Consider the following 18571-nt stretch of genomic DNA (forward strand, 5'->3'; position numbering starts at 1 on the left):
AGTGTAATGATAAATTTATTATTAAACTATAGTGATATTTTCCCCATGTACTTTCTTATCTTTAGTATCGCATAGTGCTTAAAATGTAAAAATGCCAATTATAGTCTCTGTTCACCATCTATGAAAACAATGGCATTTGCTATCAAAATTGACACCTTCTTCTTCTCCCTTTAGTTTTGCAAGCTAACTAAATTTAATACGCAATTTAAAGAGTCTTTTTACTCATCATTTGACCTCTGGTATGGAAGATAAATGCAATTGACATGAAATTAAATAGGAATCAATTTAGCAAATTGTTGGGGTTTTTGAGCATTTGCCTCTTTCAATGAAACTTTGGAAACAATGTGTTGTTCATTCCAACATTTAACAAAGGAAAGGTATGGAGAGGAAAGTTAAGATTGGTTCTATAGCCATGAGAAACACCTGCAAAGGATGGGAGCGATGATGCTGATAGAATATCTCCAGAGAGTGCCAGGAGATACCTGATCTGGAGTCTCTGGCCTTATGTCTCGGTGGAGAGTGAAGGGAGATCTAGGTTAAGTTCTTTCTGTCCCATCTGCCCATGAGTATCATGGCCTCAGTTTTCTCCTCTTTAGAATAGAGGTTCTTTTTTTTTTGTACCTCAGTGAGTGTGGCTGAAAGATTTATACGTTCTCTGGACCCACATAGAACCCATTTACATGCATGCCTGGCCCACCATACCATGTGGCCTTACCCCTGATATTTTTCCAAGCCCAACAGAGTTTTCCCTTGGTTATAGTCATACATTTACACTTTTCTGCTAGGGTCTCAAATATCTATTTTCAGAAAGACTGCTTCATTACTTACCTCTTTATCAATATCCTGAGTATCATAATTAAGTCCACATGGCATGTGATTTAAGTGAAGGGAGGAGTGGCTTGGCAGAAAATCTAGTACTTTGCAGTGGTGGGAGGTGATGTGATTTTTGTTGCATCCCCTGTTGCTGTGTGACCTTGAGCAAGGAACTGTATTCCTAGACCTCAATTTCCCTGCTTGTAAGATGGTGGCGTTCATGCAGTCATTCAGCTAGTATTTCTGTCGCCTGCTTTCAATCCTTATAGGCACAGCCAAGCACTGTGCTAGGTGCTGGGGATTCAAAATGAAATAAGGCGGTTGTGATCTACTGAAGGAGAAAGACCTATGACTCAGTAGTGCCTTGGTGGTGTGATAAATGTTATGATAGAGGTGTGTCTTATTATGTATAAGTTCCTCCCAGGTCCTAAAAGTCTATGAAATTACCACTGACACATCTAAAAAGCATAGCTTCACCATTTCACATATGACAGAAATGTTAAAGTCTGTCATTATCAAGTATGGGTGAGAATGTGGTGCCAAAGGCATTCTTATCAACTATGCTGAGTGTGTAAATGGGTACAAACAACCACCTTGATGAATATTTTGTCAATAATAAAGTGGAAAATATGCCTCTCCTACAGCCCAGCCTCTTTACTTCCAAGTATGTACCCTAGAGAGTGTCCCATGTCTTTCCCGAGTCTGGTGTCAGAGTGGCCTTGCTCAGTCCTCAGATCTCTGCTCCTTCTATCCTCACTCCTTGAATGAGCTCATCCAAGCCAATGGCTTTAAGTTTCTTCTATACACACATGACTTTCAGATTAAACTCTCCACTCCTAATCTGTCTCTTAAACTACAGACCTGTATAGTAGACCTCTCCATTTGGATGCTGAGTGGACATTTCAAATATATATATATATATATATATATATATATATATATATATATACACACACACACACATAATATGCTTTGATTGTCCCCATCCACAGACCTGTCCCTTTCCCAGCCTAGAAAATGGTACCATGACTCACCCAGCTTTTCATGCCAAAACTCTTGGAATCATCCTTGACTTGTTTATTCTTTCACATCATCTCTGATCCATCAACAAAACCTGCAAGATCTATCCTGAAAATAAATCACTTCTCACCGTCTCCACACTTACTGGACTATCAGATCCTACATCATCTCTCCCTAGATGAGGCCAGCTGACTTCTAACTAGTCTTCTCCTTTCCTCAATGCCCTACGATTTATGTACCACACAGCAGCCATAGTAAACCTTTTAAAATCAAATCTAATTATGTTCTTCCACTCTTCAAAATGCTCCAAAGACTTCCCAGCACACTCAGAATAAGATCCAAAGTACTTAGTGAAGACTAAAGTCCAACCGATGTAGATTTGGATTTGGATTCTTCATTTCTAGCTACTTTCCCCTCCATCACATGGTCTCTGCACTTGCTGACCTTTCTGTCTAGGATGGGGCAGCCCCAGGGGTGCATGGGGCTTGCTCCCCATGCATGAATGTGACCTCGTCAGAAGGACTTTTGCTGGCCACATAGCAAACACAGCATCCTGGTCATTCTTGATTGCTTTCCTACCCTGCTTTCTGTTTCCTTCTAGCATTTTCATAACATTATATTTATTTTTTAATTTATTTGTTCTCTCACCCATAGTATATGAGTTTCATGAAGGTAGGGCTTGTCTGTTTCTTCTATCCTGCATCTATCACAGTGCCTGGGAAAGTATAAATGTATGTGTCCAAGGAGATAGACACACAAATTTTTACTGCAGTTCGTTTAGTTATAAATAGAATGACCTAAATATCCATCAACAGAATGATGGATAATGAATTGTGGTATATTCACATATGGACTACTTTACACTCTACACACTGCATACTTCTACTATACATTACTCAGTGAAAAATAAATGAACAAGAGCTACTTATATTAACTAGATAAGTCACAAGAAAACAGAAAAAATGGCAAGCTGCAAATGCAAATAATGGGGTAACTTTTATATAAATTTTAAAATAGTCAAAACTACCTACTTTTTGGATAAATGCATATAAAGTTACAGAACCACTTTGGGAATGTTAAACACAAAAACTAGATTATTGGCTGTCTACCTAGGAATAAAAAGATGGAATTGAATGGAGTTGAGGTGGGGCACACAGGGTGCTTCATGGGCATCTGTAATTATGCATTTCTTTAAAAAATGTAAAGCAAATAAAGGAAAAGGTTAAGATCTAACAAGGCTGTGGTATAGCTGTTTATCCTGCTATTATCTGTACTTTTCTGTAAGCTTGAAACCAGCTTGTAACTTGGAAATGCTTAAGTAAATGCAAGAAGCTGAAGCTGTTGATGGTTGACAGGGTAGGAGAAGATGCAGAAATATTGACACCGGCCCTGTCCCATGTCACAAAGGTGTGATTGAGATGAGTGGTGGCTCTTGGGATCACGTTTCAATGACCACTGAATACTCATCTCACTGGTCCCATATCCTATTTTTTAGATGAAATAGGAAAATGGAATTATTTGAATCCAGAGAGGCCACTCATCCCTTCTCCAATCTGGCTCCTGGTGCTGCACTTTTGAACTTAGGGAACTGATTGTTTTGCCATCATGGATGTGAAAGCAGATGCCTCCTATTTGTGGAAAGCATTAGATTACTTATGCAATGCGGGTACTTCGTTCAAGTTCTGAAAGACGAAAGTTCTTGGGAAAGAGACTATGAAGAAGTTTTTACTCCTCCTGTTTAAGTTGCCTCAAATGTCATAAATAAAACATGAGATGTGTATCTTCAGAGCCATAAGTCTACCATGATATTCCTTTTCCCCCCAGGCCAAATATCAAGTGATGGGTTTTGCAGATACCTGATGTCAGATGAAAATGCCCCAGTCTTCCTAGATCGCCTAGAGCTTTACCAAGAAATGGACCACCCTCTGGCTCACTACTTCATCAGCTCTTCCCACAACACCTATCTCACTGGCAGACAGTTTGGTGGGAAGTCTTCAGTAGAAATGTACAGACAGGTCCTCCTGGCTGGTTGCAGGTCAGAAACTCAAGACACTGTTTCTTCTTTGGATTTGATGCTCTTCAATTGAATTTAGTTTTCTCTGAAAAATAGGAAGTAGCATTCAGAGTGAAAAGGACATTTGTCTTTCTCTTTAATGGATTATGATGGCCATTTAACCTTGAGAAAGGAAAATTGGTATCTGTTCCAGAAGGTCTAGAGTCCTCCTATGGGTCAAAAGATGTTTTTTTTTTTTACTGTAAATTTAAAATATTCCCCCAACATTACCAAAAAGATAGCATATTTTAAGAAGTCATGCTAAGTTTCCTGTTGGTCATAGACACTTGCAAATTTAGCTTTACTTAATGTTCAAAGTTCTAAAATTTCATTCTCAGATCATAAAGATTATTTTAAATGGCTTTAATTTTACAGAAATAGGAAAATATTTGAGGTTTAAAATATGGTAAAAATGCAGAAAGTGAAAAATAAGAAATGTAGTTACATTATGATTGGTTTCTTGATTGTCGATGACCAATACTTAATTTTTCAACTCACTGTTTTCTGTGTGTATGGAAATATGTTAAAGGACTTTAACTACATCACTACATCTGTTTCTGAATGCTTAAATATGAGTCACTGAAACAATGAGAACATTTTAATTTATGGCCAAAGTAACATCATCCCACCTACAAAATTTTTACAGTATTCTTTAACATCCTATAAAACCCAGCCCATATCTAAATTTTCCCAGTTGTCCTCAAATTGTCCTTTATTACAGCTTTGTCACAACTAGGATTTCATCCAGAACCTCACTGCTTGTTACATCTCTTTTCTCTCTTAATCTCTGACAGTCCCTTTTTGATGACACCAATCTGGTGCAATTTTAACCTGCATCCTCCAAAAAATAATCGTGTTACTTCCTTCATTCCATTTTCTACTTCTATAGAAAACAAATTATTCTGATGTCTTTTCATTTGTACACACACTATTTTATTGTAAAGGTTTAATATTGGTAAATCACAATGTTCCTAGATGTGTTGAACTTGACTGTTGGGATGGAAAAGGTGAGGACCAAGAACCAATAATAACTCATGGAAAAGCAATGTGCACAGATATCCTTTTTAAGGTAAGTGTTTCTTTTTTTTTTTAATTGAAGTATAGTTGATTTACAATGTTGTATTCGTTTCTGCTGTACAGCAAAGTGATCAGTTATACATATATATACATATTCTTTTTCATTATGGTTTATTATAGGATATTAAATATAGTTCCCTATGCCATACAGTAGGACCTTGTTGTTTATTTTATATATAGTAGTTTATATCTGCTAGTTCCAACCTCCTAATTTATCCCTCCCCACCCCCTTTCCCCTTTGGTAACTGTTAGAAACAGACTCACAGACATAGAAAAACTGTTTCATAAATAAGTTCATTTGTGTCATATTTTAGATTCCACATATAAGTGATATCATATGGTATTTGTCTTGCTCTTTCTGACCTACTTCATTCAGTATGATAATCTCTAGGTCCATCCATGTTGCTGCAAGTGGTGTGATTTCATTCTTTTTTATGGCTGAGTAGTATTCCATTGTGTATATATGTACCACATCTTCTTTATCCATTTCTCTGTCGATGGACATTTAGGTTGCTTCCATGTCTTGGTTATTGTTAATAGTGCTGCTATGAACACTGGGGTGTATGTATCTTTTTGAATTGGAATTTTTTCCGGATATATACCCAGGAGTGATATTGCTGGATAATATGGTAGCTCTATTTTTAGCTTTTTAAGGGACCTCCATACTGTTTTCCATAGTGACTGCACCAATTTACATTCCGAACCACCGTGTAGGAGGGTTCCAAGGTAAGTTTTAAAATTACCTCACCATTGCCTTTTCCAAACTATTGTGGAAACAGAGACAGAGTGGAGAAAACAAATTATTCATCTTCTCAAGCATCTTACCTTTATATTCCATTCTTCCAGTTTTACAGAGAAAGTCAAGAAAAAATGTTTTTTCTACTTAATATTTCCTTCATGCTACTTTTTCTGCTTTCAACTGGTGACAGTGCCATATAATGAGATTTCTCCGGCAGAACCTCCCTTGTTCCACTTACTTTAAAAACAGTCTTTCATTTTATCTATTTTTGTGCTTACTTACTTTGCATTTTTTCTGAAGGACTTTCAAAGTGGAATAAAAAGATAAATAGAATACAGGAAATAAAATAGATTATAAATAGTGCCTATATGGGTAAGAAAGTAAGATAGTGAGATTAGAGTTTAATGAATGCTTGTCAAGAGATCCTATAAACTTTCAAGCCATACCACAAATTGGGCTCCAGACTTTTTTGAATTCAGTGCAAGGAGAGAAACATGATAATTCACAGGATTTGTAAAATACATACAGAGTAGTTAGTCCAGAGAAGCACAGTTATTCCCCAGTACTGACACCAGATAGAAGTCGCCCCCCGTAAGATCCTCACAGAATGTAATCTACACTTTTATAAACTGGATTTCAGTCATGGCCTTTTGGTGATCTCTATGTACAATTTGAAGGTTGGTTTCTTAGCAAGTTCCTCAATATGCTCCAGTGATGTCCTGCCAAAAGACAAGTGAAAAAATGAAATTCTGTGGTTGGACAATATGTCAAGTACGTCAACCTCTGTCAGTTTCGTATAACTCAAGAGAATTATTTCAGCCTCTGGATCAATGGTTCTCAACTCTGCCAACATGTGGAAAATCACTGGGGTTGTTTTGTTTTGTTTTTTAATAGATTTATTTGTTTTATTTACTTATTTTTGGCTGCATTGGGTCTTTGTTGCTACGTGCAGGCTTTCTCTATGCAGCGAGTGGGGGCTACTCTTTGTTGCGGTGCACGGGCTTCTCATTGCGGTGGCTTCTCTTGTTGCGGAGCACAAGCTCTAGGCACATGGGCTTCAGTAGTTGTGGCTCACAGGCTCTAGAGCACAGGCTCAGTAGTTGCGGTGCATGGGCGTAGCTGCTCTGTGGCATGTGGGATCTTCCCGGACCAGGGATTGAATCTGTGTCTCCTGCATTGGCAGGCAGATTCTTAACCACTGTGCCACCAGGGAAGTCCCACCAAGAGTGTTTTTAAAAACAGACACCTAGACCCTAGACCCGTGACCCTCCATGCATATCACTTCTCTTAGCCAAGATCTTGGTGAGTTTTGAACATCAATCAATTCAAGTTTACATTTCCTGAGAAGTACCAAGAGTATGTTCAAGTGGGAAGCCATGAGTTTGCATAGCCACCAAACTGACAGCAAGGGTTGACATCTTTTTTCATAGAATTAAGGAGCCTAATAAGGAAGCTGAAGCTCAAAAGGAAGTTCTTCCCTCTCAGCTTGGAGGTGAGCAAAGAAGAAACCATGGGCAGAGCCAAGATTCTCCTAAAGGAGTAATTCTAGGTCAACTCAAGTGGATAATCAAGGTCACTTGGGAAGTGACTCAAGGCATTTTTGCCTGAGAAGAAACTTCAAGCAAGAATAGCTAAAGGACCACCTGAGCCATAAGAATGCTCAGTAAAATACTCCAAGATTGTCTAGCCTAGGCCACTCTTTCCAATGGACTTCCCTAGATAGCTATTGTCAAATATTTTCCCAACTAACAGAATGATGGGACTTGCCCCATGGTTAACTACCAGGGTGATACAAAACAAGGGATATTGCAAATGTCACATCAATTCACAGGAGTCTTCATTGAATTAATGAAATGTAGCCCAACTCTGGTGCGAAAAGGCAGAGGAAAGTCAATAAAAGCTTCTAACAGTCCTGAGGTTTTTACCAACACATTTCTCCTCGAGGCGAGAGGGGAAGGAGAGGGGTCTGCTGTGAAAATCTCTGTGCAGAAATCTCACCTGCTCCTCAGTGAGAAAGGTGAGCTCTGAACCCATCTTGGCAGATTATCAAGCAAGGAACTGCACTGCCATTTAGGTGAAATGTCTTGTCAGTTACTAGCACCCTAATTTTGGAGAAGTAAAAGTAGCTTTGAAAAAAAGTGTCATTAACCATGAACTGTGCCTGGGTCTAACCACAGGGGACTCAGTCTGTAGCAGTAAATGGGTTCTCCAGGTCTTAATTGCCAAAACTGACTTTCTGAAAAGCTCAAATTAATAGTCTCCAATTGGTTTCAGGTACCTTAATTTTTTTTCTCTCCTCTCTCATTAACACTCTTTATCTTTCAAGGATGTTATTCAAGCCATCAAGGAAACTGCATTTGTCACATCTGAATATCCTGTAATTCTCTCCTTTGAAAATCACTGCAGGTATAATGATTCATTCTACTCCAAGTCTCTAAGTGTTGTTTCCTAATCCCCATTCCCCACCCCTGCTCTACATCTTTTTGAATAACCGAATAGTTTCTTTTGTGAAGTGGTAAGTACACATAGTCTTATGGGGGAAAAAAAAAGAGAAGAAACTCAAACCACTACCTCTCAACACTTCCACAAAAGAAAAGAAAAAAAAAAAAGTCATGTTAATGTGTTTTAGAAATGCTTCCTCTAAACAAAAGTTCAGAGAGCAGGACACCTTGCTCGATGTTCCATTGAGTTGGAAGACTTGGCAGTATGTTTGTAGTCAGACTTGATGAACTTGAAAGACACTTTTTACTCTGCTTACCAACTCTTAGTTTGGGGGAAGAATCGACTTCTTTTAAAACTACACCAGTTAACCCATTAGCATCAAGAGGACAATCAAACATTTTGCAGAGTGAGAGTTTTTAATCGCTAGGAATGGATGTTTCTTATTCTTATTCTGGACAGTTAATGGATGTTTGAATTTACAAATGTTGGTTCTTTCCCTCTAGCAAATATCAACAGTACAAGATGTCCAAATATTGCGAAGATCTATTTGGAGATCTCCTGTTGAAACAAGCACTTGAATCACATCCAGTATGTATTTTTAGCAAACCATATTTCTAACATGAATGGATTTGTTTTGAAATTCATTTCTGAAGGGCCAAGTAGTTCTGGAGGACTAATGTTAAAGATCTTCATGTGTATTTCAATTCGTTGGTATGGGAAGCTTCCATTGTGCTTCAGAGGGGTGTGTAGAGAGAGGCATAAAGTAAACATCTGGCTCAGTTTTATTCAGAAGATCATGGGGTCTCTATGGCTTCTGAGACCTCTGTCCTAAAATTTCACAAAGTGCGCACTGGCCAGGAGTCTAGAGTTGGTGATCATTGTCAAGTTCAGTGACAGGTTAGAATCGCCTGGGGGAACCGTGAAACATACCTCTGCCACAGCCCCACTCAGAGATTCTGAAATTGATTCGAGTTCAGCCAGATCCTGGTGTTTTTTAAATGCTCTCCAGGTAAATCAAATGTGCAGCCAGGGTTCCGCACCCACGGGAGCCTGTTGCTATGGGAAGTTCCCTGGATCAAGTCACAAGCCAGAAGTTCAAGCTCCTAAGTCCAAAATAAACTCTTGGGCAATGTTATATGCACTATTTCGAGCTTCATTTTTACACCTACTAATTCCTTCATCAAACAAAGAATTTTTAACCTGTTCCCCATAGATAGGCTTTGTGGGGTCTGTGAACTCATTCTAACTGCATACAGTTTGCCGTTTTGTATACAGTCATTCCAGAGAGTTCATCAGATTTTTACCAGGATCCATAACCCCCAAGTGGTTAAGATCCACTCTCCCAAGATGTTGGGAGTAACATGAAAGCTACTGGAGTGAAAGAAAGTATGAAACCCTCTACAGTAGTGAAATATTTTGCCCCACTGTTGATGAGCAGCTGATAGGCCCAAACACGGTAGCCCGAAGCAGCAATAGAACATCGCCATGACTAAAGGGGGAAGGTGCTCTGTGCTACCTGGGAACACATCAGGTAGTTTAACAGTGAGTTTTGCAGAAGTACATCTTTGGGAACTGAAAAAAGATATAGGAGGATATTTTCAGCCTGCTGAAGCTTTGGCTGCAGGGGCCCCGTCCACATCCTGGCGGTGCTTCCTGCTTCCCTGCACACCGGCCTGATCTCCACCGCCAGCACCTGCAGCTGCTGCTGGGGGGACGCTCTGGTCCCTGGAGCTCTGCGCACACAGGAAAGTGAGGCCAGAAGTACCAGAGAATTACCAACCCCCGCCCCGTGTTCCCTCATTCCTCAGGCGGGATGACTCCGGGCACATGGTCCCCACTGTCCCCCCAAGTTCCCCAGTGGGATCATGCTCCCGTCCACAGTGACAACTTGCCTGATAGCACACCCTTCATGGCTGCCTGTCTTCTTTTTCTCACTTTCCTACTCCTCTGCTGGAGTTCCCTGGAGCTGCCCCCCAGATAAATTACTGGTACTTTCCTCTTTGTCTCAGACTGATTCTAAGGGAACCTAAACTAAGAAACATGCTTGCTTTATTTTATTTTATTTTTTACCTAGGCCCTTTGTTTGTTTTATTTTCTTTGTTAGACTAAGGTGCTGGCTTTTACGGAAAGATCTCTGCATTCTTTGTGATGTGCACATACATGAGAGATTATGGGAGGTATAGGCAATATAAATGAGATTAAGATCTGAACTACGGAACTTTCAGTCCTGGAAGGAGGGCACAGTATACAAATGTAAAACCGTAACTAAAACAGATGGGCTTTAGTGTGGTGAATATTTATTGCCAATATCCAGGTGCAGAAGAGATCACTTGGAGTGTACTGGTTACAGCAGGCTTCCCAAAAGGAGCAGAATTTCGGCAGAGGGTTTCATTTGAGTTAGGACTGACATAGGAAGGCACGGTGCCTTGCGTGTACAGATAGTATAAAAATTAGTTTGGAAAATGAGTGGACACGTGGAAGGGTAGGTGGGTATATAGATGGATGGTGGGGGGATGGGGAATGGATGACTGGATACAGCACAGTTCTGTGGATCAGAAGTAATCAAATAAAGGAACATCCCCTTTGCAGACATTAATCCAAGCCAATGAAACCATAATAGAGGTCAGATTTCAATAATTAGGACCACTTCCTTCTTAATTCTCTTATTGAACCCACAAAGCCACAATCCCAAGCATTGAAGATGGATCACCCTACTGAGCAGACCAGCTTACTGTACAGCCCAACACTTGGGGGGGCTCAGGAGCCTCTTGACTTTGCCTGGGAGGGCACCTCTGACCCCAGCTGACCCCATCACCTCTTGTACTTTACCAGGTACTTAAAGGCGGCAAGGTCTGGGGTTGAGCTGGACCCCTTTCCCCAAGACCACTGTAGGTCAGACCCCACTCCCTGGGGAACGTGGAGTAGCTCTGCAAAGCTCTAGAGACCCTGTGGATGCCAAATTTGCTGCCTTAGTGTAAGGCAAAGCTCAGGCTAGTTTGGGTTGCAGAATGAAAGTGTAAAACTGTGCAGACTGCCATCTAGTGGATGTTGGTTGGCCTTCTGCTCATTCTGGGCTGGGAATGAGAAGGGAGAAGTACAACCCTGTCGTGAATTCAGCCTTTTCTCTTTGTCTCTAGCTGGAACCAGGCAGGCCTTTGCCATCCCCAAATGACCTCAAAAGAAAAATACTCATCAAAAATAAACGGCTGAAATCTGAGGTTGAAAAAAGTAAGTCAAATACACTCATCTATGGCAGAAGCATACGTATCTTGCATGTTGAGACAATTCAGCTATCTAGAACGAAATATACTTTAACACCACGGATTGGGGGGAAAGCAGGTCTAGTGGTGATGTTCTATATACTGTGCAGAGAAAAGTTGCCACATTTTTATTCAAGTTTAGGTTCCACATCAACCCCTTCCTGCAGTGGGAAAACATATTCATATATTCATGGATCAGAATTTGGAGGAGTCCCAAGGAAAGATGAGAAGAAAGCAAAAGAAGCATTTTAGAATTTGTCAGGTATAAGGAACTAGCACTTTATCATTTTATACACTCTAAAGCCTTCTTTAAAAGCTTCCCTTTGCACTTTTCCCTGTGATATATACATATCTAGGGATCCTAGGTAATACGCGAGTGTGAATGTGTGTGTGGTCGGGGGGTGGGGGGAGATGATTTTATCTAGACATTGCCCCCACTGTGTTTTCCCAGAACATTTTCTTTGAAAATATTTTCTTCCAACAAATCTCTTAGTTCAGTGAACGAATAGCATCAAATATTGGTATGATTGCATTGTGGTTTTCCCCTTGGTTATTCTAAATTAAAATTTTTAACTATTTTAGCTCGTTTATGTTTATTGCAAAAGCAATAATGCTATAGGAAAATGAAAACAGCAAAGAAAAATATAATAAAATAGCACTAAATTATATATTTTACACACATATACATGTATTAGAGACACATGTACACATGTACACTTTTAACATATACATGCATTTTTAACAAAACTGGGATCATGTTAAATATACTGATTTTTAGTCATTTTTAATTCAACCAATGAAGTATACTCATATCCAGTAGGATATAAATCTACATACTAATTTTAATTCTTATGTATAATTTTTTTTTTGATTCTAGTGTATGAAACACTATACAGAATTTATTATGTGGCACATAGTGTAATTTAAACAGATCCAAGTTGATGGATTTTCATTGCTATGAGAACAACAATGGTAAAATGTTTGGCTGTTCATTTTGTACATTCATGCAGCCTTCTCCTTGGTACAATTAGAGTTGGTTGGCCAAAGCATGTACACATTTTATATCATATGTATCTTGTTATACTGACTTTCGGAAAAGTTGTACCAGTTTATACCCTCACTATAATATATGAAGAGTGCCTGTTTCCCAACGATATTCTTTTTTTTTTTTTGACTGCATTGGGTCTTCTGTGTTGCGCTCGGGCTTTCTCTAGTTGCGGCGAGCAGGGGCTATTCTTCATTGCAGTGTGTGGGCTTCTCATTGCGGTGGCTTCTCTTGTCGAGGAGCACAGGCTCTAGGTGCGTGGGCTTCAGTAGTTGCAGCACGCGGGCTCAGTAGTTGTGGCGCACGGGCCTAGCTGCTCCACGGCATGTGGGATCTTCCCAGACCAGGGCTCAAACCCGTGTCCCCTGCATCGGCAGGCAGATTCTTAACCATGGCGCCACCAGAGAAGCCCCCCAACAATGTTCTTAATGCTGGCTGTTAGACATCTTTTATATGTGTTCACAACTAATAAAAGAAAAATATTTTTTCTTGAAGCTTTTTCAGTCTCTATTCTGTCACTTCACCATAACAGTCCATAAACCTTGCTCTGTGCCAGATGCTCCAAATTCCGGGCTTTTGTTATCAAGCTTCAAATCCTTCACAGGGACTGAGCTGTGACTTCTCAACCTGGTGACCAGCATATGGGGCATTTCCCTCACGTTCCAATAGTGGCTCAGTGTGTATAGATGATAGGGTTGTTGTACTTGCCTTAAGGACTCAAGGCCACCAGGGCTGGGGAGACAGTGGCCATGGGTGAGCCTCAGGAGCCTCGACAATAGGTTTCCCTTCCCTTTTCATTTCCTTCTCCATGTTGATCTTCAAACCTATTTTATAAGTGATCCAACACCTGTCTCCATCTCCTTCTTGTTTATTTTTAATAACAGAACAGCTTGAAGCTTTGAAAAGTATGATGGAAGCAGGAGAATCCGCTGCCCCAGTGAACATCTTAGAGGACGACAATGAAGAGGAAATAGAAAGTGGTGAGTTGGATGTTTTAAATTTACACATCACAAAAAATACTTTTTAAAATAAGAAAAACATGAAGTTGTCTCAGTGGACCCTTTTATATAACACAACATTCTAATTCCTAATAGTCAGGTACATGTACCAACCTTAATCTTTTGTTATTTTGGGGTATTTTTCCAAATAGTATGGCTTAGAATTTACCTGCACACTAGATTTTAGTAGCTTAGTCATCTCCTTTCCTGTTGTGCGTTCAGCTATTCAGCAGAAACTCACAGCCAGAGAATCCTTGAAGCACTTGCTGTAGAAGGTCGGGCTTGGAATAAAAAGAACATTTCTGCAGTTCTTTCCCATAAACAAAACCTGAACATCAGTGCTGTTACTGATGACAGCAGTAAGGCGAGTTAAAAGGGAAGGAACCTGGATAGAGACCCTCAGTAAATGCTTGGTTTGTGTGCACTTATAGTGAACTAGAAACTCAAAGCCAGAATTAAACTTTCAAGTTCAAATTCCTTCAGATAACCAGCTCACCAGAATTGCCTGTATCTGTATTTACAGGTAGATATTTTTTGCAAAGGCAGCCTTGCTCAAAATATTTTAATATTTGTTATTAGCTTCTATTTTTACTTTGGCCATATAGCCACTACCATAATCTTTGGTTTTACATGGGTCATTTGAAAGATTTGGAATGTTTTTAGAAAATTATTTGTTCATTATGTATCGTGAGAATTGATTAATAAAATGACATGAGAGTTGATTAACAGAATAGTTTGGACATACATTGAGTGTCTATTGGTTAGTGCCTTGAATTTAGATAGTGTCTTGGGGCTAAGTAATTTAGAAACATTTGTAGAAACTCTGTTTTTCATATAAACATCTGAAATAGAAGAGTAGATTTTAGGAAAGTTTGACATTATAGGTAAAAACCTAAAAGCTGTGAGAATCAACGATTCGTATTCACAACCCCTTAATAAAGACTCCTGACTATGGAAGAGACTTTATGAACGATTTATGTTGCCTGGGAACATGACTTACTTCCATATGTTTTATACATCAGGGAGGGTCTGGGAGGCCAGAGATACCTGGCAGTATTTAATCAATGCCTGTTGTGGTTATCTATTACTGTGTAACAAACCACCCCAAAACACTTTATTATTATCTCTCCTAGTTCTGTGGGTCACCTGGGCTCAGGTTGAGGGCTCTCCCTTTGGTTTCTCATGCGGTTGCCGGCAGATGACATCAGGGGCTAGAGTCATCTGAAGGTTCCACTGGGCCAGGTGTCTTGAGATGGCTCACTCGTGGCTGACGGTTGATGCTGGCTGGCTTTTGGGAGCTCAGCTGACACAAGCACCCCCATGTGGCCTCCCCAAGTGGCTTGGGCTTTTCACATCATGGTGGCCAAGATCCTTGACAGAGCGTCCTGAGAGCCAGTGCTCCAACAGGCAGAAAACAGAAGCTGCTAAACTGTTTAAGAGCCGTGCTTGGAACTGGCACATCATCACTTCCTCTATATTCTATTCATCCAAGCAGTCTTAGTTAGGGCCCACCCACATTCCAGGGGGTGGGTGAGAGGCAAGATCACGTTGTAGAAGAATCAGTGGGAAGCTGATATTATTGCGGCTGTCTTTGGAAAATACAGTCTGCCACATTGCTTATTATATTATTTCACAGTTTTTGCAAATAATAAACCCAAACAAGATTTAAGAATAAAATCTTGAAAGGAATATACTGAGTTGGCCAAGAAGTTCATTCAGGTTTTTCCATAACATCCTATGGAAATTTGGCCAACCCAGTATTTCAAAAGATCAATAAAATACTTCTAAAATTTGAAAGTCTGAATATTATATAAAAACTGTCCCTTAACTTAGGTTAAGTTTCATAGATGATCATCATACACATGTAAGGTGTTACTAGATACTCTAATCCAGTAAAATAAACTGAAGAATAATGGAATACATTAAGAAAAATCATAATAATAATAACTACGATTTTTGTACCAACTGTGGATTAGGTACTTTACATCAATTCCTCATCTAATCTTTATGCAGCTAAAGAAATAAGTATTATTATACTAATTTTTCAGATGAGGAAACTGAAGCTTAGAGTGGTAACATACGTTACATGCAATCCCACAGCTGGTGAGCAATGTTACTAAGATTCAATCCCAGAATTGCCTTGACTCCAGGGTCAAGACCTTCTGTACCTTACAATATTGTCCTTCTAATGTATAGGAATATAAAGCGAACATAAATATGCAAAATCATTGGTAAAATATTTTTCTTTATAAAAAGGAAAAAATATATAAATGATGTGAGTCAAAAATGTGAAGTTTCCTGAACACACACACATTAATCTAAAATGAGGGGTCAGCAGGATTCCACTTACTTGTCCTTAAGGGTACTTGCCCAACTTTTATGCAAATGCAAATTATTCCTATAGACAAAATAAATTTGCCTCTAGTGATTCCCATGTTATTCCAAAATGTTTGAGATAAAATTTTGATTGTTCTAACAGAAATATATGGGTTCATATGCACCTGAATTTCTCTCTAAGGCCATAGAGGTTTCTGCTATACCAGTTACATATGTGAGTCTCACGTTTCCTCAGTCATACTTGACTTCAGCTCTGGTCAGCCAGTTGGCTGTAATTACCCTGCTATCACAGTATGATCCTACTATACCTGAATGACTAGAGTCTCTCATTTAAATACTTCAACACAGCAGGCAAGAGGAAACCAAGCATAGTTCAAGAGGGCAGGCCTGCCTGGAGGCTGTAGAAAATAGAAAAGGCTCTCAGTCAGTGGAAGTGTGTGCCCAGTCATTAGGCTGGATGTAGATTCAGACAAACAGTGGAGAATAGCACATTGTGTGTGGTTATGGGTGTATCTATGCATACATACACACTCAGGAGATGCTAACCTTTAGTCATACAACCCTTTTAAAACAGTTACTAAGTCTCTCCCCCTTCTATGGGGTGTACCCCTGGAAATTCAAGTAGTTTATATCTGGCTAAGCAGGTTAGACTAGATATAAAATTGAAATTCAGTAGTGATGGTGGGAGGTTTCAAAATCTTGGTTACAGACTGTAGGTCATGAAAACCCAGTGTCACATTAACAGCATTGGGCTAGAATCCTGAGAAATCTAGGTTCCTATTCTAACTCTGTGACCTCAGACAATTCAAATCATATTTGTGAATCTATTTCCTTTAAATGAAGACACTGGACTAGATTCTTTTAAGACCTCTTTCAGCTTCTCAAATCCTTTTTTCTTGCCCAAGGCCTATATGACCTACTTAAAAAAAAAAATCATCTGCCTCCAGAATACCCTCTCATCAGAATATCATTTCCAGAAGAGGAGGGTGTCTGACTCGTTTCCCTTACCTTTATCCCTTCCCGGGAATAACACTGTGCAAAAAGCAATCTAAAATTCTGAATCTAAGACACTGTCAGTTGAAAGGCACTACTATTTTATTGACTAAGAAAGAAAACTGCTTCCAGTGAATCGTAAAATGCCATCGATTAAAGGATACATTGCCATATTAGATATATTACAATGCGGGGAAAAAATGCACCTTAGAATCGGTGAAAGTTTTTCATTTACTCCTGTTCTTGAATTCTCCTTTCCACCTTTGAAACATACTTAAAACAAAAAAATGTCTAATTCTTATGGGTCTGTTCACTTCCCTCAGAAATATTTTCACTGTTTGTTTTTTTTTTAATAGTAAAGGTCCCTCATGCCCAGTATAGTGACAGTGTGGATTTGTGTTGGCCTTGTCCTGTGGCCTGTGGGTGTCTCCTGATTCTGGCTAGTTTTTTGGCAAATTCCTGGGAGCCCCTGCAGGATGGGCATCATGGGAATACAGATCTCACACCAGCATGTGCCTAATTTTCCAACAGGCAATCCTTTTTCCACCTACAGCCTTGGGTGGATACCAGGGTTCTTATAATTTCCTGGACTGGTGGGCCGGGTGATGGCATCTGTGCCTCCCTATATAGCCAGGCCAGGCTCCTGGGTCACCAGCTTGACTTAGCACCCACTTCCTGCTCCCTTCCCACCATGAGCCCAATGAATGATTTCAGAGTCTTTTAAACCGCAGCCAGATTTGGCAAATGATTTAGGAGAGCAGTAAGTCCTTCCAAGCTCTATCTTTTTTATATCACACCACTCCCGGCCACAAGTTATTATGCCCATAAAATTCAAGTGGACATTTTTGACTCTTTTTCAGAATTATCAAATGTACTTTCCTTCTCTTATATCTTTTTTTTTTTCCTCTGGGTGTCATAGAGGATCAAAATACCCGTTATGAGTCACAGTTCTTCCTGAGGTGTTTGAGGCTTTAATTTTTAAGGTTAGTATACTGGAAAGGAAGTAATCATTCACTTAAGAAAAATTTGTTAAGCATCAATCATGTAAAAACCATGCTAACAATGATTTACTGTGTAACACAAGAACAATATCTGATATCTTGTAATAACCTATAATGGAAAATAATCAGAAAAAAATATATATATATAACGAATCGCTTTGCTATACACCTGAAACTAACACAATGTAAATCAGCTATATTCAATTTAAAAAGTCATGCTAGATGCAGGAGAAGTAACAAGATATGTTCCTTGACCTTGAGTAGGTAAGAGTTTAGTGAGAGTTTTATTTGAAAAAAAAAATGCTTATTTAAATGTTCCCATTTTCATTTAGCTTCCTTCCTCTCTAGAAGTGCTTATATTTTACCCAAGATTATGGAGGAGGCCTGACCCCTTGGTGGTAAGTTGGCTTCATGGATTTTCCTTTTGTCTTTCACACAGCTGAGCAAGAGGAAGAAGCTCACCCTGAATACAAATATGGAAATGAACTTTCTGCAGACGACTTGGGTCACAAGGAAGCTATTGCCAATAGTGTTAAGAAGGTCAGAGTCTTGGTTCCCTTTCCTTTCATGACTTGCAAGGGGTAGCAGCTGTTAGTTATAGCATTTCAGAAATGTGAGAGCCACAAGAGAATAAGTAGGCTGTAATTCCCCTTCTCAATTGGGTGGCCACAATCAATACCCGAACTCGAGGCATGCACAATACTAAGTTAGAAAGGACATTTAAGTGACTCATTAGTCATGCCCAGTGTTGACCCCTACCTCTTCGGCCCATGTCCTTCAGATGTTTTTATTT

At 39.5% G+C, this 18571-nt stretch overlaps 1 protein-coding gene across 10 annotated transcripts in view; it reads left to right on the top strand.

Moving 5' to 3' along the window:
• The window catches only part of PLCB4 (phospholipase C beta 4), a 418385-nt gene that overhangs the window by 330246 nt on the left and 69568 nt on the right, over positions 1-18571 (top strand). For all 10 annotated transcript variants that reach the window (XM_079944160.1, XM_079944161.1, XM_079944159.1 and 7 more), the window contains 7 exons: positions 3658-3868; positions 4862-4955; positions 8029-8108; positions 8648-8732; positions 11282-11372; positions 13334-13429; positions 18218-18318. In XM_079944160.1, coding sequence (XP_079800286.1) covers positions 3658-3868; positions 4862-4955; positions 8029-8108; positions 8648-8732; positions 11282-11372; positions 13334-13429; positions 18218-18318 — 758 coding nt within the window. The remainder of the gene's footprint in view (positions 1-3657; positions 3869-4861; positions 4956-8028; positions 8109-8647; positions 8733-11281; positions 11373-13333; positions 13430-18217; positions 18319-18571) is intronic.

This window comes from Stenella coeruleoalba (assembly GCF_951394435.1).
Source record: "Stenella coeruleoalba genome assembly, chromosome: 15".
In the NCBI taxonomy this organism is placed as follows: domain Eukaryota; kingdom Metazoa; phylum Chordata; class Mammalia; order Artiodactyla; family Delphinidae; genus Stenella; species Stenella coeruleoalba.